General features: G+C 37.3%; 2 protein-coding genes across 8 annotated transcripts in view; one reads left to right on the forward strand and one right to left on the reverse strand.

Moving 5' to 3' along the window:
• The window catches only part of INTS13 (integrator complex subunit 13), a 33,056-nt gene extending 25,172 nt beyond the window's left edge, over positions 1–7,884 (reverse strand). Inside the window, exons 1-3 of one of the 2 annotated variants that reach the window (XM_067695974.1) lie at positions 7,324–7,884; positions 6,106–6,341; positions 3,620–3,694 (exon numbers count right to left, since the gene is read on the reverse strand). In XM_067695974.1, the coding sequence (XP_067552075.1) occupies positions 3,620–3,694; positions 6,106–6,330 (300 nt within the window). In that variant the 5' untranslated portion in view covers positions 6,331–6,341; positions 7,324–7,884. The remainder of the gene's footprint in view (positions 1–3,619; positions 3,695–6,105; positions 6,342–7,323) is intronic. The other variant, XM_067695973.1, reaches the window with a different exon arrangement.
• Positions 7,885–7,987: 103 nt separating this feature from the next.
• The window catches only part of FGFR1OP2 (FGFR1 oncogene partner 2), a 32,774-nt gene continuing 16,507 nt past the window's right edge, over positions 7,988–24,254 (forward strand). For 2 of the 6 annotated variants that reach the window (XM_067695975.1, XM_067695981.1), the window contains exons 1-3: positions 7,992–8,262; positions 21,741–21,877; positions 24,070–24,187. In XM_067695975.1, the coding sequence (XP_067552076.1) occupies positions 21,743–21,877; positions 24,070–24,187 (253 nt within the window). In that variant the 5' untranslated portion in view covers positions 7,992–8,262; positions 21,741–21,742. Of the gene's footprint in view, positions 8,263–10,849; positions 10,911–17,336; positions 17,563–17,622; positions 18,328–21,740; positions 21,878–24,069; positions 24,188–24,254 lie in introns of those variants that run through there. The other 4 variants (XM_067695977.1, XM_067695976.1, XM_067695978.1 and 1 more) reach the window with 4 other exon arrangements.

A 24,254-nucleotide genomic window follows, 5' to 3' on the forward strand; every position in this document is an offset into this window, starting at 1 on the left:
TAGTTGCCTTCACACCTGGAGTTTCCCCTTCTGTTCATAATCTAAAAGCAATGCGTGTGATATAATATGCCTTCACCTTCAGAAAGCAGAAGGAAGCAGTAATTCTCGTATCATCAGTATAGCTCCCATTATTAAATGCATACCTCTTACTGCACTGCAGAGGTGCAGTAACGAAAATCTATTCAAATTTGTACTTATTTTTATTTATACACAACTAGAGAAGCTTCAGTCTTCTTTCACAGTACCTCTTGAAAGAACAAAGCAGAATACATGCTATTTCAAAAAGATAGTACAGGGGGAATGTACGGAATCCTTAATATTTTTTCAAGCAATGAAAGAATAAAGAACATTTTGGAGTGATATAAATGCAAAGCCAAGCCAACAAAAGTCCCCCTTCAGTGAGTTACCTCAAAAGAAAAAAAGGTTAGATATGTTTACATATTATAATATTAATCACAACATTTTAAGACCAAACATCGTAAGAAACACATTTTCATTGAAACACATTTGCATGGGATTATTTCCACTAAAGGGCATCCATTAACAGAAAAATTTTAACATGAAATAGTTCAAATAATGTATTCAAATATTTCACTAATGCCTGTCTCTCATGTTCATATTCATCAGTGAAGGACCTAATAGACTGAAGTCTTCTATCCACCTAAACGACAGAAAAGAACGTAATCTACCACTAATTCAATAGCTTTAGACACGTTTAAAAAGCATAAACTTGATGAATTGAGCATGGGTTTATTTCTGCTCCCTCAAACTCCACTAAAACTGTAGTAAAGGAATTTAATTTAAAAAAGCAAACACCAGGGCTTCCCTGGTGGCGCAGTGGTTGAGAGTCCACCTGCCGATGCGGTGGACACGGGTTCGTGCCCCAGTCTGGGAAGATCCCATATGCTGCGGAGCGGCTGGGTCCGTGAGCCATGGCTGCTGAGCCTGTGCGTCCGGAGCCTGTGCTCCACAACAGGAGAGGCCACGACAGTGAGAGGCCCGTGTACCGCATTTAAAAAAAAAAAAAAAAAAAAAAAGGAAACACCAAAGGGGGTAAAAAAAAAAAAACCCATAAACCCACAAAGATGAAGAGAATGGCGGAGGAGACAAGAGAACAATCAAGAGATGTCAGCAAGAATGTATGAAAATGGATGGAGGAATGGTAATGGACTTAGCAAGACTGAATAAACTGAAATCTAAGCACCTACAGAGGGAAAAGGCAAGATGATATGCCTTTCAGAATCCAGGAGAAGTTCAGGAACTGGAGGCATCAAGTACCACATAAAGCAAGGATGAGGCAAGATACTGAAAACTGAAAGACTTGAAGCCAGTATAAGGAACAACTTGACTCCCGATCTTACTCACACCCTACCCATGCAAGTGACTCTCTCTTCCTGACCCCCCCAGATACAGAATCACAGTCCTTGGAGGAAATGAACCAGAGAGGTACCAAGCATGGATACCACAAAGCACAGCGGAGTGTCAGGGGAAGACACTAGACCAGTGCTGCCCAAAAGAGCTTTCTCTGATGATGGAAAAGTTCTATAACTGTGCTGTACAGTAGCCACTATCCACATGCGGCCTACTGAGCGTTTAAAACATGGCTAGTGCTACAGAGAAACTGGATTTTTTAACTGCATTTAATTTTAATTAATTTAAATTTAAATAGTAGCTATCTGATAGCTAATGGTAGCTACATATGGCTAGTAGCTACTATATTGGACAGCACAGTACTAGACCAAAAACAGAAAGACTGAGTGAAAGTTCACCTACTGGATGGTAGAACCTACCCTCTCCCCTGGCTCCCAGAAGGCTGACAACCAAGTTTATAGCATGCAGGTGGAAGAGTGGAAGATCTTCTCTGGAGACCCCGAGAAGTCTCGGAGAGACAATCTGTCTATTCTGACATCTGGAGGCCTCCCAGGGAAAACAACTAGATTAAATAAATCACGATGAAGGCCAGTCAGCAATACCTACTCCACAACATGCAGATCTTCTAACCTGCTCTTTAGTGGCCTGCTTTTAAATAAGGTTGCATAGCTAAATATCAGTAGGCATTTAAGCAAAGCCTCAAAATGAAAAGAACACTGAAAACAGAAGGAGATCAAAAGAAAACTTCAAATAAACTAATACCTTTGGATTAAAAAATTACACCCATAAAACAAGAAAAGGATATGACAAAAATGGACATAATTAGAGCGTAAGTAAAAGTTCTTGGAAATTAAAAATAAGATCAAATAAAAAGTTCCATATAAGGATTAAAAGGAAATAGGTAAAAGGCCCAGAAGGAACAACAATGGGAGGATCAGTGAGAAAAAGAATAAGGAATTTAATCCAGGAGGTCCAACATCCCATTCATAGGGATTCCAGAAAAACACAGAACACAAAGACAAGAACATTATCAAAGAAACAACAGGGGAAATTTTCCTGAAGAATATAAAGCCTAGCACAATGAATGAGAAAAGACCAACACCAAGGCCAATCATTGAGAAATTTCAGAACATAAAGGGAGAAAGAAAAGATTCTAAAAGGTTTCAGAGAGAAATTATGAAGAAAAATGATACTGGACTTCACAGTAACACTGGGAGTTATAAAACAGTGGGGTAAGGCCCTCAGAATTTTGAGGAGAAAATTATTTCCAATCTGAAATTTTTATACCTCAAGTATCAATAAACTGTAAGGTAAGTTACAAGAATTCTGGAGGTTATATTTTACCAAAACAAGAGATTACACACACACACACACACACACACACACACACACACACACACACAAAAAAAAAAAAAAGCAAAGAGGATGACAGCAGTGCACCAGGCGTAGAAAGCAACCAGTTCAAAGTGCAGCCCAAGACTGCGTTCCAAGAAGTTTTTCAAGGGGGGAAAAGAAAATCAAACTACTAAAATTCTAATACATTAATGATAAGTATATTGGGAAGTTTCACAGACACATGAGGAAAAGCAGCAATAGATTCTCAGAAAACTAAGCATATTAAAGGAGAAAAAAAGGAAATGATAAATTCCAGGAACACCAAAAAGTTGTACAACAAAGAAAATAACACAGAAGTCAAATCATTGTGCTGTAGACCTTAAACTTATACAGTACTGTATGTCAACTATATGTCAATAAAACCTTAATAAAACACAAAACAAAGGAAATAATCGCATATGCCACTTGGCTTAGCAGTGGATAACACTTTATGTAGACATTACAATGTAAACATGAAATTTTGAATTAAACAAAACTTCTGATATAATATTGAGAAAATCAGGGAAGGGAAGAAGGCAGTGAAAGTGGCATGGGTGAGAGGAAGTATAAAAGGTAAATCCTCATCGACAGTAATGATAAATGAGGTTTAAATTGAGAACTCTGTAAATAGCAGTAAAAACATGTTATTTAGAAATATGAAGTAAATACTAGATGAGCTAAAGAGTTGAAAGCTTGCTTCTAGAAAGTGGGGAAAGACTGGAAGACAGACAGCTGTTTTTCTTTTAGTATTAGTTGGTGTTTTAAAATTATGTGCAAATACTATACCTATTTAAAACATTAATTATATTTTAAGAAAGTATTATCAGGTCCAGATAATTTTCAAAAATGGCCACAGTTCAAAATCTAAGCATACCTCCTGCAAATTTTGGTCTTCTTGAGTCCAAGAATTTAAAACATGTGCTCCAGAGTCACTCACAATGAAATTCACCTAATAGAGTTCAAAGAAATAATTAGTATTCAACTCCAAGTCTTCTCAATCACATCATATTTAAAACATTTATTTTATTATAAATACCTTTTAATATATTATATATAACATAAACATAAATAGAGAGTGCAGTCTCTAGCTCTGGTTTGCTGATTGATTCATTCATTCATTTTATAGTTACCGAATGCCTAGTACAGGCCAGGTGCTATTCTCAGCACTAGGGATATGGGAATACAGTGATGAATACAACAGTTCTGTTGCTCACAATGTGGGGAAAGCCAGGATTCTGAGGTGTGGTAAGACAGAGGGTAGTGCAGGGAGAATACAAACAAAAATAAATGAACAACATAATTTCAGAGAGTGATAAATGCTATGAAACAGAAGTTGTTTAGTTTCTTTAGGTTGGGTGATCAGAGAAGGGCTCTCTACAGAAGTGGCAATTGAGGGAAATCCAAAATGACCAAAAGAAACCAGCCAGGGAAAGAGCTGGAGGTACAGAATTCCAGGTACAGCAAACAGCAAATGCAAAGGCCTCTAGGTGCACACCCTCAAAAGGGTGAAGGTCAGAGAGGTAGGAGATAAGGTCAGAAAAATAAGCAGTGGCCATATAACCTAGAGCATTGAAAGCTAAAAGAATGGATTTGCACTTTATTCTAAATTTTAAAGTAAAGGGACTTCCCTGGTGGTGCAGTGGTTAAGAATCCGCCTGCCAGTGCAGGAGACAAGGGTTCGATCCCTGGTCCGCGAAGACCCCACATGCTGCGGAGCAACTGAGCCCGTGTGCCACAACTACTGAGCCTTTGTGCCACAAATACTGAAGCCCGCATGCCTAGAGCCCATGCTTCACAACAAGAGAAGCCACCGCAATGAGAAGCTCGCGCACGGCAACAAAGAGTAGCCCCTGCTTGCCACAACTAGAGAAAGCCCATGCGCAGCAAAGACCCAACACAGCCATAAATAAATAAATAAATAAATAAATAAATAAATAAATAAATAAATAAAAAGCATCCTAGTTCTTCCACTGTATCTGTCAAATTTCTTAAAAAATTTTTTTAAAGTAAAATGCAAACAAAATATATCAGGTAAGATGATAACAGTAAGGATACATTAGAAAATATATCAAATGAGGGCTATGTTCCCTTTGGGGAGGAGGGTGAGATTACTTCTTTCCCCTGGACTATATAATCTAAGTCATGATCTTTTTTCCTATTATCCATGTAATACTCATTTTGCCTCCCCAGTAAGTTTGATAAGCAGCCTTTTCTCCTAAGACTTACCTGACAGGAACATATTTTACTGGCCACTTTACTCACATTACCTCACTGAAATCTTACAACAATCATAGTTATGCTTACATGGGAGGAAACCGAGGCTTGGAGAGATGAAGCAAAATGATCAAGGTCACACTGCCGGTAGCTTAACGATGCCAGGACCTGAACCGAAACCTGTGTGCTAAACCACTACATTATGCTTCCTCTCATATATACTTTTTTACCTTACATGATACACAATTTACAGAGGGACTAAAACAATTTATATTTTAATTTGGAACATATCTGAATGTATAATATATATTAGCCTCTCTGTGTTCAGCCTTACTGTTACTGCTGTGCCTGTGCTGGTCTATGAACAGCCTAGGTCCCAACCTATGCTGCTCCAACTGAGACAGAAAGCAAAGCATCCACTTGTGGCTTAACCAAATGACTTTCCCAAAATAAAACAGTGGGGATTCTGAAAACTGAAGATAATTTTCACACTTGGAGTTTCTATCAATCTTCAATTTCTCTTCTTACTGATAAAAACAATTTCCCCTTAGCATTCTTAAGAGCATTCTTTACAATATGGCCAAATCCCGCAGCAATTTAGGACACTTCCACTAAAACTGTAAGCAGCCAGGTTCAAATTCTGGTTCTTCCTCTAACTAGCTACATGACTCAGGGCAAATTGCTTCTCTCTACCTCAGTTTCTGCATCTCCAACAAGGCAGTAATAAACAAGGCTGATATTCAGATGGAACATACCAACACATTCTGACAAAGTGCTTTCAGCCAACATCCCTTCTGCTTCGGCTGACAACAGTTCTCAGTGGTCAGTGTCTGTTCCATTCTGGTTTTATACACTTTGAATACTGTCCAGGTAATTACAGTAGCTACCTCATAGGACTGCTGTTAAGAGTTAAAGGAGTTAATATGAAGCACACGTTAAGTGCTCCATAATTGTTAGCTGTTATTATTGTTGTTGGCCCCAATTAAATACATGTATTAACCCCAAAGGGGAGTTCTATATACTACACTTTTAAAGTAGTAAATAAACAGTTGTAAGTCAAATCTAAAGCAAAGTCATACATAAAAAGTGTAAAAAGTAGTCAAGTACATCCCCCAAATCATGATTTTACTTGTACTTCACACTTACCAGCTTTTTGAAAGGAAATATATCATACATTATTCTACAATATTCCATGGAAGATTCTACTGAGCAAGTCCACAATGATTTAGATATAGGGGCCAAAGGGATGATTCCTTGGGTCCTATTCTTCACCAGCATATCAAACTCGACATGCTGTCTGCATGATTCTGCCATGTAAGGGCAGTGATCCACAACAAATACTGTTTTATGAGATTCAGAAAAAATCTTCATTTTGTTTTAACCTGTAAGGGATAAAATATATTAGCCAAACACCTTATACGTAACATTTAATATCTTAAATTATTTCTAACGAATGCGTCTTTTCCTCAAGATTTGATAGGGAACATGAATAATCAGTAGTCAAAGAAATTTATCGAACAAAGGACAAGATTTAATGAGGTCATGACCAGAAAGTAACAATTCAAGGGACGAGCTACACCATATTCACCTGTCATTCTACCAGACACAGGCAGATTACAATACATGCAGATATTTTCTGCTTTTGGAATGAACTTAAATTTGCCAGAAGAAAACATTTTTACAAATAATCGTATTGGTTTCCCTTACGTAATACCAAACAAAATAAACGACAAACACCCTTCAAACACACTTTTGATGATCCTTGCTAATTGACATCAATCAAATATAAACCCCTAAAGTAATATAAGTCAGCATTTGGGGGCTTCCCTCCAAAAAAGTCTCAAGACTTCTGAAAAAGGGTGGGGATTGGGGAGAAAGAATGTACTGGAAAGAGTGACAACAAAAGGTAAGCTCAAAACATAACAAACATCTCCTACGATAACTGCATATCTGGTCTTCGCATTAGGATAAGGACCTCAAATTCACACTCTCCACCTTAGCTTCTGAAACACCATGGTAATTCATCATGTAGAACAGAAAAACTTAGGTGCTACCATCACATGGTGGGAAGGAGGAACTTTTGAAACTTTTTCTTGTAAGAACTCCCTTGCTTCGCTAATAAAATCTTACACTGAATAGACAATCCACATTCGAAAAGCACAGGGTAAACACAGCAGAAGTGTTCATTAAAACGAACCGACTTTTTACAATCCAGCTATTTTCTTCTCCTGCTTTCCAATGCATTTCCCCTTCATGCAAAACTCTTCTTTGAGAAACCTAGACACACTCTGCTGGAAACTGGGGTGGGGGGGGGGAGTACAAGGTGAGTGGATAAGGAAGACCTCAGGATCGAGGTTCGCTTACTTTCGTGCCTGGTCCTGCAGTGAAAACGAACAGAGGCTATGCACCACAGCCTCTCTGGAAAAGGCTGCTGGCTGGGTGGGGAGGGTCAGCGCTCAGTCAGGAGTGTCTGGTACCAAAGACAGGGGACTATGCTTTCCCCGCTCATCTCCTAACACACCGGTCCTTCCCAGGCTTCCTAAATGCAGGAGCGCGCGCGCCTGCGCGTGAACACAAACACTCACACACTGGGACTGGCGCGTGCGCAAAGCACTCTTCTGCAGCCCCGCCAAGCTGCCCTTCCCCCTCTGCGGGCCAGACGCCCAGGTCTCTAACAGGAAGAGGGCGGAGCCAAGAAAAAAAATGCCTCCGACCCTCAAGATTTTCTACCCCCTAATTTTCCAGTCACCCATTGGGAAAATTGATCCGGGCGACCTGAGAGCGTCCCCAACAGCGAAGTACCAACCACAGCACCGGCTAACGGTGCTACGGTCCCCTAAGCGCAAGGCCCGCCCACCAGATCTCCCCTTCTCAGCCTCTCCACCCAGGCCCGTTTCCCCTAGCAAAATTCGCGAGACTTTGCGAGAGGCCGAGAGAAAGCTTGAGCGTGGATTAGTGGGGAGGCCCGCCCCTAACTCTCGCGCATGTCAGCTAGAGGCCTCAAAAAAAATCGCTGGGCTCTGCCCCCACGGTTACGCGAGGAAGGAAATCTCGCGAGGTTGAAGCGCTCTGAGAGCGCTGGTCGGAGGCGGTGAACGGAGGTTTTCCGTTGGCAAGTGATGGGGCTGAGCCCCTCTGTTTCCCCCAGGCCGCCCCTGCACTGCCTCTGCTTGGTTCTGCGTCTGCTCGTTGAAGAAGCTGAACAGGCAAGAGGAGTCTCTTTCCCTGGGTGCATAGGTCCCCGTTGGCCGAGGCTTGAGTCCTAACCGCCACAGCTGACGGCTGCGAGGGATTGAGACCAGAGTAAGTGGAATCAATCCAGGGACCAGAGCGGGCATAGGGAGTCGGAAGCTTCCTTCCCCGATGGTGCTTTGCACCACCTCTTGAACTACCGGCTGCCAGTTACTGGGCGCGGTACTTCCTCTCCTTGTTCAGCTCTGAGCACCTCTTTCCGGAACTGAGGTGCGGAAAGTTCGATGAAAAGCCTTGGCCCTAACCCTGTGGACACACCTTCCCTCTCTGTTTCCTGCCTAACCCACCTGGGAGCTCACCGTTTGTGGGGCGGGGTTGGGGGGTGGTCGGCAGGGATGCAAAAGGGGTTCTTTTCAGTTTTCAATTTACCTCTTTGCATATGACATGGAGAACCATTCCCTCTTTCTTGAAACTGCCCTCCAAGAAATATTACTCTTTTCCTGGTACTCTTCACGGATAACCATACTGTCTGGAAACTGCCCTCTGAAGAATCCTACTCTTTTCTTGGTTTTCTTCCTGCCTTTTTTATGTATCCCATCTCAGATAATGGTACCGGTGTCCAGCCTGCTGTCCAAACTAGGAACCTAAGGCTCATCCTTGACTGTGTATTTCCACTTACACTGCACGATGCTATTTCTTTTTCTTTCACCTGATGATTTCTCCACCATCATCCTTCCCTAGAGTTACCATTCTGAAATACAAATCTGTTCATAGCAATACTTTCTTTAAGCTTTTTGAATAACCGTATTGCTGACAGAATTAAGTCCTAATTGTTAAGCATATCACTTAGGACCTTATACTGTCTGTTCCAATACATTCCATTCTACCTTTTCTGTCTTATTTTGCCTCTCCTCCAAATACTTCAATACCCAGTCATGCCAGACTGCTGGATGTTTCTCCAAACATGGAAGCACTTTCACAATTCTGTGCCTTTGTATGTGTTGTACCATCTGTCTTGAATGCTTACTCTTCCTTATTTTTTTTAAACCAACTTTCAAGATCCAATTCATAGACCATTGTCTTCTCAGGCTCCCACAGATGATATTGATAGTACCACGGTGTTCCCAAAGCACTTGAGACGGTACTTCTGCAGTATTCCTTAGGTTGTATAACATTATTTGTTCCACTATCTGTCTCTTGCGCTAATTTGAACTTGAGCCTGGGATCATGTCTTATTCATCTTTGTAACAAAAGTTAGACCAATGCTTGGCACATAGCAGGTGTTATAGTTCTGAAGATTCACCATAGGAGTAGGAATCCTTAGCATCCTTAAAAGTGTAGAATTTTAGAGCCAGAGGAACCTTGTATATTAGCTTAAAGAACCCTGACCTGTTTTGAATATGAGGAACCCTGTACCACCAATACACAAGTAATTGTACTTTTAGTATCTGTTAGTTGAGATTGTGCATAGTGGCAAAAAGACTATTATGCTTTTAAATGCTTTTGTATTTTATTATTACTAGTTTCTATTAAAAATAGTGGGCTATTTATGTGAGAGAAGTATTTAGACTACAGACCATGCTTGGTATATGTACATCCATGCAGCCCTTCCAATGATTCCTTGCCCATAGGTTAGAAATAACTGGTTTAGATTAAGTTAGATCCTTCTTGAATTGTCATACCTGTTTGAACATACAGGTGTATGCAACTTATATTTAGCCACAATTCCAAGGTAACGTATAATTAAAAAAAGAAATTCTCCTGTGTCCTCACTTTCAGATTGTTTCTTATAACTTTAAAAATTCATTTTCTTCATAAAGCACCTTCATAAAACTCCAAACGTGTTCATTCCATCATTTTCAAGGACAGTGAAAATTTTTTGTGCTTTCAGATATGTGCTGAATGTGTGCTATGTCTGTATAAGATGCTTTTTAAAAATATGTAATTTATAATTTACATGTTTTCTTTCTTGATCTCTTTATAAGTTTCTAAGAGAGCCATAACTAGGACTTTTTATATTTCCATATGTGTCAGTTAGTATTATCTACTAATTAACTTTAGAGGCACCTGCCTGAACAATAAAATTTTTAAACTAGATTGTTGACATTGATAGACACATCTGTGGTATGTCAGCGGTCACAGTATTTCTGTGTAGTTCCAGGTATAGGGTAATGGATTTGTGGATAAAGGGGAAAGAAGAGTGGTTTGAATTTCTTTAAATTTTTCTTAACCAAAATCTAAAACTAACAGCTGGCAGTTTCTGTCTTGGGTGGGTGGTGGTTTCTCTTTTATCAGCAGCACAATGTTCTGAACCCTCTGCCAGGAGTCTGACTGCGAATGTCTTTGGGCGGTAAAGTGGGTGAGAATGTGGCTAATGTGGAGGGCGGGGAACTGCTTTAAAAAATTTTACCTGTAATATGAACCTACCTATAGAAGATAATGTAAGTAAGTACACTAGTTAAGTGTGACTAGTTAAGACATGCTCTCTAAAAATAGATAAAATTGAGAATATCTTTTTTTTTTTTAACTGGAGTCTTTTAAATTTAAAACTTGTTAGAGAATGTGGAAAACAATCTTCCTCCCACTCCAGTTACCAGCCAAACAGTGCAGGGGGAAAAGCACAATGGTTTTCAAAAAAGGTGGCAAAGTAAAGGCATATTATAAAATATTTTAAACTTTTCTGTGGTTTTACATACAGGAAATGAACATGCAGATTCACAGAAACTTTGTGTCACTGTTTTTCTGAAATGCTAATAAAGGTATGCTTTTAATTACCTGCTATTTATAATTCCTTTCCCTGAACAGGTATGTTTTTATAGTTACAAAAGAAATTACAAATGTAGTTCATTTTGATAGTAGTATTTCATTATGCAATGTAGAGAATGTTTTTTAAAGTGGATGTTAATTCTAGTTTCAGAAAGTCTAATTGGTCTCCTTAAAAAACAAAATTCAACTGAGTAAACTTTAAAAATCTTATTGGCTTTGTTCAGCGACTCATGAATCAGGCTGCATCCCATCTAGCAGAAAGGAGTTCCAAGGAGCTGTACAAAATGAAAGACTTTTATAGGAGAAGGGACAAGGAAGTTATACTAACAAAAAGCAGATTGGTTGGGACAAGGTCACTTTCCTTTAGAGGACGGCAGGGGTCTGTCAGACAAACTACCTCACAGTGATTCCTGATCGACAGATTTAGGGTTCTATTTCTGGAAGAGGCCAAAACTGTAAGTTAAGTCTTGGTTTGGTGATGTGGGGCTTAGCATAAGTGACATGGCATTTGGGGGCCTGTTTTCTTGTTTTTAACAGTCTTATAATTAACTGTGATGGCTGGTTAAAATAGGTACTAGGCTTTTATTGGTTATGCAGAAAAATATTAAATATTTGTTATTTTTTCATCTTCATTTACACTTCCATTTATTTTCTATTGCTGGTTTGAAATGCAATTTATATAATACTTTGGAAGTCTCATCGGTCGAGTAGGGCAAGGAATTTGCTTTGTTTTTCCACCCAGGAGACCAGGATAGTCTTTATATAGGTAAAAGCAAACAGGGCCCTGGAGAGCCATCATGGCTCATGAATATCCACTTGACTGGGGGTCAGAAGTGCTATTTCTGGTACTAGCTTGGCTCCTTCCTTGCTACATGGTGCTGTCAGTCAGCTCCTTACCTTTGAAATCCTGAGTCTGTTTCCTCATTGGTAAAATGGAAATAACAGTTATCCCAATGAGCAAGATTCAGTGTAAGGTTGTATTACTCAGGCTCAGAAAGCTACCAACAGTTGGAATTAATTAAAATTATTACCTAGCAGTTTGATTTTACTCTGGAGTGCTGTAGAAGTCCATTTAGATTGAATTAGGTTGGAGAAAAGGCTAACACACTTTTGAAGAAGGAAAAGATGACTTGCCATATCAGATAGCAAGCGTTATTTTACAACTGTAACAGTTGAGGCAGCATATTGATGTAAAGATAGATAATAGATACAAAGGTAGTATAGAGAGCTCAGAAACATACCCATACATTTATTGAAAAAACATACAACAGGTGTGGCATTACAATTCAGTGGGGGAAGAACGTACTATCCAATAAATGGGAACTGGCGCAACTAGTTGTCCACATGAGAAGAGGAAAATATAATTAGATATCTTCCTTATACCACGCATGCAAATAAACAGCAGATGAATTAAAGACAAAGGCAAAACCTTGGGGACAGATCTTTTTTTTTAAGTTTTAAAATTAATGTATTATGCCCTTTTTTGCAATATAGTTCTATTCATTTTAACATGTGTACAGATTCCACCGCAATCAGGATACAGAACTATCCATTATTTCAGAATACTCTCTTGTGCCACACCCTTCTCCCCCACCCCCGTGCCCACTCCCACTCCCAGCTCCTGACAACCACTGATCTCTTTTGTACCCTCTTATCTACCGCTGTGGTTTTGTCCTTTGGGCAGTGCCAGGTAAATGGAAGCAGTATGTAACCTTTGAGATTGTCTTCTTTCACTCAGTCAGCATAGTATTTTTGAGATTCACCTATGTTGTTCCCTCATCAGTGCTTCATTCAATATTATTGCTGAGTAGTATCTCATTGTGTGGATGGTATGTACTGCAGTTTGTTTATCCACTCATTTCTCTACAGTAAATACCCAGAATTGGTATTCCTGGGTCATATGGTAGAATACATTTAACTTTTCAGAAACTGCTAAACCATTTTCCAAAATAACCATGTTATTTTGCATTCTCACCAGCACTGTGTGAGAGTTCCGTGCCAGCACTTGGTATGTCAGTACTTTCTATTTTATCCATTTTAATAGGGGTGTAGTGGAGCTCATCATGGATTTAATTGCTTTTCTTTAATGGCTAATGATGTTGAATATGTTTTCATGTGCCTTTTTTGCCATCCATATATTTTTTTGGTTAAGTGTTAAAGTCTTTTGCTCATTTTTAAAAATTAGATTATTACCTTATTGTTAGTTTTGAGAGGTTTTTATGTATTCTGAATACAAGTCCTGTGTCAGATATGTGATTTGTATCTTCTCCTAGTCTATAGCTTGTCTTTTCAGACTGTCTTAACAGTGTTTCCCAGAGCAAAAGTTTCTAATTTTGATGACGTCCAGTTTATTGAATTTTCCTTTTTTGAATCAAGCTTTTGGTATCATGTCTAAAAAGTGTTTGCTTAACCCCAGGTCACAAAGATTTTCTCTTGTTTTTTCTTCTAGAAGCGTTACCATTTTTCGTTTTACATTTAGAGCTATGGTCCATTTGGAGTTAATTTTTGTGAAAATTGTAAGAATTACTTAACATGTTGGCATGCAGATGTCCAGTCTCCCAGCACCATTTGCTGAAAAGGCTATCCTTTGTCCTTTGACTTGCCTTTACACCTTCTTCAAAAATCAGTTGGTCGTGTTTCTGTGGGCTTATTTCTGGACTCTGTTCTGTTTTATCTGACTGGCTCTGCCAATACCATGCCATCTTAACTGCTATAGCTTTATAGTAAGTCTTAAAATTTAGAAGTGTGATTTCTCCAATTTTGTTTTCAAAATTATTTTGACTATTTGGTTGAATTTGCCATTGAAACCACTTGAGTCTAGAGATTTTTGGCAGAAGAGTTTTAACTACGAATGTTTTTAATAGTTGTAGGACTATAGAATAGTTACAGGTATTTAATAGTTATAGCTATAATAATTATTACTAATAGTTGCATCTTGTATGACTTTATGTAGTTTGTGGTTTTTGAAGAATTTGTCCATTTCATCCAATTCATGTGTATGAAATTTATTATTGTATTCACTTATCCTATTAATGAATTAGGAGTCTGCAGTGATATCCCTTCTTTCATTCCTGACATTGGTAATTTATGTCTTCTCTCTTTTTTTTCTTGGTGAGTTACGCTAGAGGTTTATCAACTTTTTTTGCTTTTTCAAAGAACTAGTTTTTGGTTTCATTGTTTTTTTTTCTGTTGTTTTCCTGTTTTCAATTTCATTAATTTCTCCTCTTGTATTATTTCTTTCTTTCTGTTTACTGTGTGTTTATTTTGCTTTTCTTTTCCTTATTTCATGAGGTTGAGGCTTAGATAGTTGATTTGATATCTTTCTAGTTTTCTTATATAAGCATTTAGTGTATGAATTTCCTGCTTTACATGCATGCCAAAATTTTGATATCTTGTACTTAGATCAAAATATTTTCTAATTTCCAAAAAAACTTTCTTTTTGTCTCATGGATTACTTATGTGTGTTGTTTAATTTCCAAACATTTAGAGATTTTCTTGTTGTCTCTTCGTTATTTATTTTAGTTTAATTCCATTATGTTCAGAGAACATAATTTGTATGACTGCAGTTCTTTTAAATTTGTTAAGGTTTGTTTTTTGATCCAGGATATACTCTATCCTAGTGAATGTCCCATGTGTACTTAAAAATAATGTGTATTCTGCTGTTGTTGGTTATAGTGTTTTATAAATATCAATTCAGTCTACTTAGTTGACGGAGTTTGTTCATTTCTTCTATATCGTTGCTGATTTTCTCTGTACTAGTTCCATCAGTTACTGAGAAAGAAGTGTTGAAGATTTCAGCAGTAAGTGAGGGTATGTCTATTTATTTTTTTCAGTTTTTATTTGATTTTGAAGCTCCCTAGTTAGGTACATATACATTTAGGATTCTTATGTGTTCTTGGTGAGTTGGCCCTTTTATCAACTATGTATTGCCCCTCTTTTATCCCTGGTAATTTTCTTTTCTCTGAAGTCTAATTCATCTAGTATATTTTTTAAAATAAATATATTTTTTTATTTTTGGCTGCGTTGGGTCTTTGTTGCTGTGCGTGGGTTTTCTCTAGCTGTAGCGAGCGGGGGCTACTTTTAGTTGCGCTGTGTGGACTTCTCTTGTGTAGCACGGGCGCTAGGTGTGCGGGCTTCAGTAGTTGTGGCATGCAGGCTCAGTAGTTGTGGCTCGTGGGCTCTAGAGCATAGGCTCAGTAGTTGTGGCGCATGGGCTTAGTTGCTCTGCAGCATGTGGGATCTTCCCGGACCAGGGCTTGAACCTGTGTCCCCTGCGTTGGCAGGTGGATTCTTAACCATTGCGCCACCAGGGAAGTCCCTCATCTAGTATTAATATAGCCACCAGCTCTCTTTTTTAAATATAATACCTTTTTTGAGATACAATTTCACATACCATAATATTCCATCATTTAATGTGTACAATTTGATGGTTTTTTTGTATATTCACAGAGTTGTGCAACCAGCACCACAATCGATTTTAGAATATTTTCTTCACTCCAAAAAGCTATGCCTATTAAGTCACTACCCATTCCCCTTATCTTCCCCCTCTCCCTTTGACCCTAGACAAATCACTAATCTACTTTCTGCCTATATGAATGTGCATCTTGTGGACATTTCATGTAAATGGAATCAAAATATGTGCTTTGTGACCAGCTTCTTTCACTTAGCATAATTTTTCAAGTTTCATCCATTTTGTAGCTTATGTCAGTACATCATTCCTCTTTTTTGGGGGTCAAAAAATATTCACTGTATCACATTTTATTTATTCATTTTTCAGTTGTTGGACATTTGGGCTATTTCTACTTTGGAGCTATTATGAATAGTGTTGCTATGAACATTCATGTACAAATTTTCTGCAAGGACATGTTTTCATTTTCTTGGTGTGTACCTAGGAGGAGAATTGCTAGATCATGTGTTTAACCTTTTGAGGAACTGCCAGACTGGTTTCCAAAGTGGCTGCAGCATTTTACATTCCAACCAGCAGTCCATGAAAGCTCCAAATTCTCTACATCCTAGCCAACACTTAACTATCTTCTTTATTATGTAGCCAGCCTAGTAGATATGAAGTAGAATCTTGTTATTTTGATTTGCAGTTCCCTGATGGCTAATCATGTTGAGCACCTTTTCATGTACTTATTATTAGTACACTGGCTTTCTTTTGATTGGTGTTTATATCGTGTGTCTCTTTCCATCCTTTTACTTTTAACTTACCTATATCATATTTAAAGTGAGTTTCGTGTAGACAACATATAATTAGGTCCTGTTTTAAATCCTAATTAAAGAGTTAGATTATCAGACTGCGTGTTCTAATGTGTTGAGAACATTTATATTTAGTGTAGTTATTAATATATTTGTATTTAGATCCACCATCTTATTTGTTTTCTGTTTGTACCCTCAGTGTTTTGTTCCTTCCTTTCCCCTTTTTTCCTTCTTTTGGGTTATTAAAACTTTTTATTCATTTTAATTCATCTGTTATGATTTTAACTCTTATCTCCATACTGCTTTTTTTAGGGATTTCACTAGTATTACAACATATATGTTTGTTTACAATTGACATTTTATCATTTCAAGTGAGATGTTGAAACATTATAGTATAGGTCCATTTACCCTCCCCGTTTATGTTATAGTTATATATTACATCTACATAAATTGAAAATTCCATCACAAAAGTTACAGCTTTTGTTTTCAAATATCAGACATTTTAAAGCACTCAAAAAGAGAATAGTCTATTATTTTTTTCAAGATATTTATGATTTCTCTTGCTCTTCCTTTATTCCTGATACTCTAAGTTTCCTTCTGCTATCATTTTGCTTCCCTCTGAAGAATTTCCTTTAGAACAAATCTACTAGAAGTGGATTCTCTTCTTCTTCATCTGAGAATGATTTTTATTTTACCTTCATATATGAAGGGTATTTTCACTGGATATAGAATTATGGGTTGAGCGTTCCATTCTTTAGCACTTTTAACTGGCCTTCTTGATTTCTTTTTTTTTTTTTTAGATGTTGGGGGTAGGAGTTTATTAATTAATTAATTTATTTTTGCTGTGTTGGGTCTTCATTTCTGTGCGAGGGCTTTCTCTAGTTGTGGCAAGTGGGGGCCACTCTTCATCACGGTGCGCGGGCCTCTCACTATCGCGGCCTCTTTTGTTGCGGAGCACAGGCTCCAGACTGCGCAGGCTCGGTAGTTGTGGCTCATGGGCCTAGTTGCTCCGCGGCACGCGGGATCCTCCCAGACCAGGGCTCGAACCCATGTCCCCTGCATTAGCAGGCAGATTCTCAACCACTGCGCCACCAGGGAAGCCCCAGCCTTCCTGATTTCTGTTGAAAAATCTATAGTCATTCAAAATGTTGGTTGTCTGTAAGTAATATGTTATTTTTCTCTGGCTGCTTTCAGGATTTTTCTTTGTCTTTCATTTTCAGAAATTTGATTATGATGTGTCTGAGCTTGGACCTTCTTGGATTTATCCTGTTTTGGGTTTGCTGAGGACTGAGAATGATACAAGCAGAAAGATTTCTGAGAAAGAGGCAAAGTGTTGCATAATTTAAATTCATGAATAACTGATCCAGTTAAATGTTTCTATTTTACCTTATTGGCAAGTTAGAATATTCTTGGAAGGACACAAAATATAATAGTATATTAACCATTGTGAGTATTATGGCTTTTCAGTAGGGGACTTTTAAAATCCATACGTAACAAAAATAAATATGCTATTATTAATACATTGCTCATATATTTAGGAATGTTATGTAGTCCTAAACCATAGAGAGAGGCAACCCTATAAAATCCACTTGGAGATGTTCAAAACCTCCTTTAGGAATGGTTTTAGTCCTCGCTTCACCTTTACAGTTTTTCCGGATACATTTATTTACAAATAAGGTGTGTACTGGACCATATCCTCTGCCATCCAAGCAATTTTCCCATCAGTGTTTAATATTGTGGCTAATCTTTTTCTACTGGAATGAGTTAGTGTTCATTCAGGGTTTTGTCTGGTACTATCAGGTAGCCATCCTGATTATGTCAGCTCTTATACTCATGGATTTTATAACCTGATCATCCCATGTTTCTTTCTGGAATTTGGAAGGCCAGATTTTGTGTGTCTGTGATGGAATCTTTGACTTCTCCATGGATTTCTTATGATTTTATTGTTTTACGTGAAACCCTTGCATAGGACTTTTAGTAAAAGTAATGTTTTTATAACTATGTACTTTAAAGTAGTTCGATAGTATCTGTAATATACGATACTAGCTTTAGAATCTTTTTTTTTTTTACTGTGCATCTCTACCTTATTATTTTAGGTAGCATCAAGCCATCAAGTAGTTAATGTATTTGTTGTTTTTTAAAGGATATCTGAGGAACTTCCTTGCAGCATTTAAAAAAGTGAATTATTCCAAAAACAACTCAGCTACTAGTGTATGTATTTACTCTTTCATTTTAACGAGTTGCTCTATCTTAGAAGGCCACAGTTAAGTCATTTGATCAGTTTGGCTTCTGGTAAGAAATTGAATTTTATCAGCATGACTGAAGTGCCTGTTATGTGTCAAGCCTGATGCACGTCACTTTTCATGTTTGATGTAAAACCCATTAACAAACAGTAAAGTCGGGATTTGGTGCTAGAGAGTTCAAAGTCTTTGCTTTGGGCTTGGACACTCCGTGAATCTTGGGAACACAGTCACGAGATTTTCTTCCAGTAGGTATGATTTTTGGAGTAAGAGTTTTGTACCAGAAGATGGTAATATGAAGCGGAGAAAGTAACATTTCATAATTATTCCACTAGTAGATGATTTAGGGTGCTTTCATTTAGCAGTTGGGATTTACTACATATGGGAACATTAGGTATAAAGACCTAGTATAAACTCTGATGGTGCTTTGACTAATTTAGTTGAGGCCTGTGATTGCTCTGAGGCAAGGAGGGTGAGCCTTAGCTACTGAATCAAAGCATAGGATTTAATAGGCAGTGGGTCTTTGGTGCCATGTTGTCAAGTTGATACCCCCAGAACACAGCTTAACTTTTTCATATTCCTTTTTTTTAAAATATTTATTTATTTATTATTTATTTGGCTATGCAGGGTCTTTGTTGCAGCATGCGGGATCTTTAGTTGTGGCATTGCGGGATCTAGTTCCCTGACCAGGGATTGAACCTGGGCCCCCTGCGTTGGGAGCATGGAGTCTTAACCACTGGACCACCAGGGAAGTCCCAACTTTTTCGTATTTCAGAAAGAAAGATTTATGATTATCTGGAAAGATTCCATCTAGTTTCAGGGCTCTGTAGATTCCTTCGCCCAGAGAATTCTGGGAGCATGGCTTTTGGGGAGAGGGCAACTTGTTGAATTACACACAGTATAGGTATTCTCATGTCTAGATCACCTATCATCTGATCATATATAGGAACTTTAGTGCATTTTATTTGGAAACGCATCCTATCTATTGTTTGTAGATGTCATGTTGTTACAAAGCATAAAGAGGTATTTTGATAGTAGTCCCAACAGTATCATTTAACAATATCCTAGGTTGGAACCTAGGACTGTCAGAGGTTCCTCATACTTGTTCTATTAAATCAAGATAAACTTTACTTCTCTAAGATCTTTTATAACTTTCTCTAGACTTTGTTTTTTTTATTTCTTTCACCATCTATTACAACCAGTTATTTTTACTATAAGACAAATATTTTTTCCTCTTTTTAATTTTTTTTCCCACAAATAACTTTAAAATTTTACTCTGAAGAATCTGCTGTTCTATAGTAGTGGGATTGATAGGAGATATGGAGATATAGTAACTCCCACATAAATAGGAAAGCCATACTATTACCTATCTATAATTTTATTTTTTTATTATTTTTTTTTGCGGTATGCGGGCCTCTCATTGTTGTGGCCTCTCCCGTTGCGGAGCACAGGCTCTGGACGCGCAGGCTCAGCGGCCATGGCTCACGGGCCCAGCCGCTCCGCGGCATGTGGGATCTTCCCGGACCGGGGCACGAACCCGTGTCCCCTGCATCGGCAGGCGGACTCTCAACCACTGTGCCACCAGGGAAGCCCCTATCTATAATTTTAGATTATTCCCCTTGGAAGTTTAGAGGAAGGGCAAGGCATTATTGGAGACTAATGTCTCCCTTGGAGCAGCATCTTAGATAGATTTTGAATGGCTGTCCTTTTGTGTTTTAGCCAGTACAAGCCATTGGTTCCTTTAATTGCCCTTTTGCTTGTATTTTGAAGTACACTTATCTAAATCTCCTAGATATTAGAGGACAAATCTTTTGGTGGTTTTATCTAGAGAGACAGAAATTGTATTAGTTTCCAGCTTAATTCTTAAAGCTCTCTGGAAATGTCTAGTCATGAATATTTTCTAGATTGGCAGTTTTACATTTTAATTTATTTTGATTAAATCTTTTTATTCAGCTTTAAACCTGTTTATAATAACAGGACAGTATACCCTTTGCTTCAGCTGTTGGGTACAACCAAGAATACTGTTTGAACGTTTTTTCATCTTTATTTAGTTTACAATTTTGAATCTTTGCTATATAACCTTAAATGAAAGCCTGCTAAAATGGCCTGATGTGTTTTCTTTCCTTCTTTTAAAATGTTACACAGTTGGGTTATTTAAATCTCTTTTGTACTTACTGCATTTTTCTCTGTCTGAGGGGCTAATAATTAACTGAACTATAGTCCAGTACAGTAGCATCTAACTGTCCTACATTCTGTAGCAAATTTCTGTCTTCCTAAACTTGATGAAAATCCTTCATTATAGCCCTTAACTTGGTTCTATACCTGAGTTTTAATTTAATATCTATAGACCTGGCTTCTGGCCTAGTAATTTTACAGTGTAATTTTATTTTTTGAGAAAATCTTGAAGAAAGGGTAGCTTATATAGAAAGTAAGGTGACACTTAGTAGAAAGAGAAAAATTCAAGAATGATAAGTTTTAGAAGGTTAAAGTTTTTGAGAGGCATTATTTTAAGATTAAAATTTTGTTTTGAGGTCTCAGCATGCCAGTTGAAGAAACTACAATAACTGTTGGCTGCTTCATGTTTTGCCTACTAATTTTTTGAGCTCCTTTTATGCATATTAATTATTGATTTTAACACCTCAGAAGTTTCCCACAATGGCCAGTGTTGTTCTAAATTAAAACTTTCTTTGCCATTCACTAAGGAAAGTGCAAGAGTTAGGATTATAATGCAATTTTATATAAGAAGCCAAAGTTCCTCCAGAAGGAGGTTGACACTTGAGCATAGCATGACACATAGAGGCCACTTTAGCTGGTCAGTAGTGTGCATTTGTGAATGGTGTCTCAGGTCACCTGACCAAGCAGAGGCTAGGAAGGGTCTATGGTCAGAGACCTGACAGTCATTGACTGCAGAATAAAGACTATTAAAGTGACCTTTTTCACAAATGACAAATGACTTGATAGGGTTTGCCCTTATGAAGAGCACAATTTGTGTATAACATAAAATATATCCATCGGATGTGTACTTTTTTTCCCCACTATAAATTCAGGGTGTTTTAAATACATTCTGATTATGTCTGCAAATCATACATGTATGATCGCACACACACACATATGTGTGTGTGTATATATATATGTAATTATATAATTATATATATTTACACGCATTGTATTTTTTGAATATTATAAATTCACTTTTGAGTTTGTTCTACCTTAACAGAATCAAAACCACAGATGTTCTTAGATGTTTTTTCTTCCGAGACAGTGAGCAATCCAGTAACAAATGTAGCTTAAGCATATCTGTGTTAACATGAAACTAAAATAAGATGCTATGCCAGCTTTGTTTTGAATCTTGATTTTCATTTTTAATTTTACATATTCCTTTAGAAATGAGTTGCACAATTGAGAAGGCACTTGCTGATGCTAAAGCCCTTGTTGAAAGACTGAGAGATCACGACGATGCAGCAGAATCTCTGATTGAGCAAACCACAGCTCTCAACAAGCGAGTAGAAGCTATGAAGCAGGTTTGATGTTTTTCCTTGCTGATTCCATTTTTAAAAAGCAGTCATTGATATTTATGTGTTGCTTGAATTGTAAACTTCTGCTTAATTAGTATTTTATTATTTTTTAATGTTCTCTAAAATTTAAAAGTAGCTTGACTTGTGTGTTTCAGTTTACTTTAGATTGAAATGTAATTTTGTCAAGTTCAACTGGCATGTATATATGTAGATATTCTAAAACATATAGACTTGATTACTTTTCTGACAGTGAGGCACATTTGAGTTTGGAAAATACATGAATTTTTTAGGTCTAGATACATTTGACAAAGACCAGATAATATCTTTCACTATATAATTGACACATATTTTGCTCTGTCTCCTATTTTTATAATGTAGAAATATTTTTCTTTATAGGAGTATTTAGGTGACACTATTTAACAATAAAATAGTTTTTGAAAATGATGCAAAGCCATATCTGGTTTCCACCTTTTGCAGTTACTGCATTTGTACTTGCTACCTTATTTTTCATTTAATGCTGCCAGTTAAAGAAGAAATAAAAAGGACTTCACTTCTTGTTATCCTTACTGTTGTATATAAGAACTTTACAGTGAGCTACTATTTTAAGCCCTCTTTTGATAAAGAGTTGCAACTCTAAGAGAGTTATAAAATCTCTGATATTATGATGGAAATCACTGGAGGAAAATATATATTCATAGCTTACTCTCTAGAAATGCATCACCCCTTTTGTAAAAGGAAGCAACCCAGGGTTACTGCTTTTAACAAAGCTGCTGAAAATAGTGAAGGAAGTTTACTTATTTTGTTTTGCAACTCTGTTGCCCTAAGCACATTACATACGTCCCTGTCTACCTTGATTCATGCATTCCAGTGAACATATATGTCTGGTATTGAGTTGTAAAAAAGGGGGGTTGACAACCAGAGTTAAGAACCATACCATAAAGTTTACCCTTTTGAAGAGTGCAGGTCATTGGATTTTAGTATATTCACATGCTGTGCAACCATAATTACTATCTAGTTTGAGAACACTTCATTACCCCAAAAGCCCATATCCCTTAGTAGCTACTCCCTAGGTCTCCCTTTCCCTGGCTGCTGGAAACTACAAATCTGTCTGTCTCCATGGATTTGCCTATTTTAGACATTTCATATGAATGGAATCATACAATATGTGGCTTTTTGTGACTTTTTTTAACGTAATGTTTTCAGGTTTCATCGATGTTGTAGCATGTATCAGTACTTGATTCCTTTTTATTGCTAAATAATATTCATTGTAAGGATACAGCACATTGTGTTTATCTGTTCATTGGTTGATGGACATTTGGATTGTTTCTATTTTTTGGCTATTATGTATAATACTGCTATGAATACTTGTTTGTAAGTTTCTATGTGGACATATGTTTTCAATTTTCTTGGGTATATACCTAGTTCAATTAGAATGGATGGGTCTTAAAAATCTATATTTAACTTTTAGAGCATCTGCCTGACTGTTTTCCAGAGCAGGCACATCATTTTACATTCCCATGAACAGTATATGAGAGTGATTTCTCCACATCCTCTCCAACACTTGTTATTACTTGCTTTTTGATTAAGCTCATCCTAGTCGTTGTGAAGTGGTATCTCCTTGTTACACTGAATTGTATTTCCTGAATGACTAATGATGTTAAGCATCTTTCATGTGTTTATTGGCCATTTGTGTATTTTCTTTAGAGAAATGTCTCTTCAAATCCTTTACCCATTTTTTTCCAGCTTTACTGAGATATACTTGACATACAACATTGTGTAACTTTAAGGTGTACAATATATATTGATATATGTATATTTTGTGAAAAGATTACCTACCACAATGAGGTTAGTTAATACCTCCATCCCCTCACATAATTACCGTTCGTGTGTGTGTGTGTGTGTGTGTGTGTGTATACATTTAAGATGTGTTCTCTTGGCAACTTGCAAGTATATAATACAATATTGTTAACTCTAGACACCATGATGTACATTACATTCTCAGAACTTACTTGTTTGCCCATTTTTAAATTGAGTTATTTTTCCTTTTATTGAGTTGTATTGAGTTGAGTTGTAAGGGTTCTTTATCAAATATACATACGTGTGTGTGTGTGTGTGTGTGTGTGTGTGTGTGTGTGTGTGTATCAGATACATATTTTCAAATATTTTCTCTTTCATTTTAATAAAAATCTTTTCATTAGTATCAAGAAGAAATTCAAGAACTTAATGAAGTTGCAAGACATCGGCCACGGTCCACATTAGTTATGGGTATCCAGCAAGAAAACAGACAAATCAGAGAATTGCAACAAGAGAACAAAGGCAAGCTATATTATCACTGTGTATACCAAATCAAAAGAGAACTTTAATCTGCAACTGTACTATCAAC

This window comes from Pseudorca crassidens, chromosome 11, assembly GCF_039906515.1.
Source record: "Pseudorca crassidens isolate mPseCra1 chromosome 11, mPseCra1.hap1, whole genome shotgun sequence".
NCBI classification, from domain to species: domain Eukaryota; kingdom Metazoa; phylum Chordata; class Mammalia; order Artiodactyla; family Delphinidae; genus Pseudorca; species Pseudorca crassidens.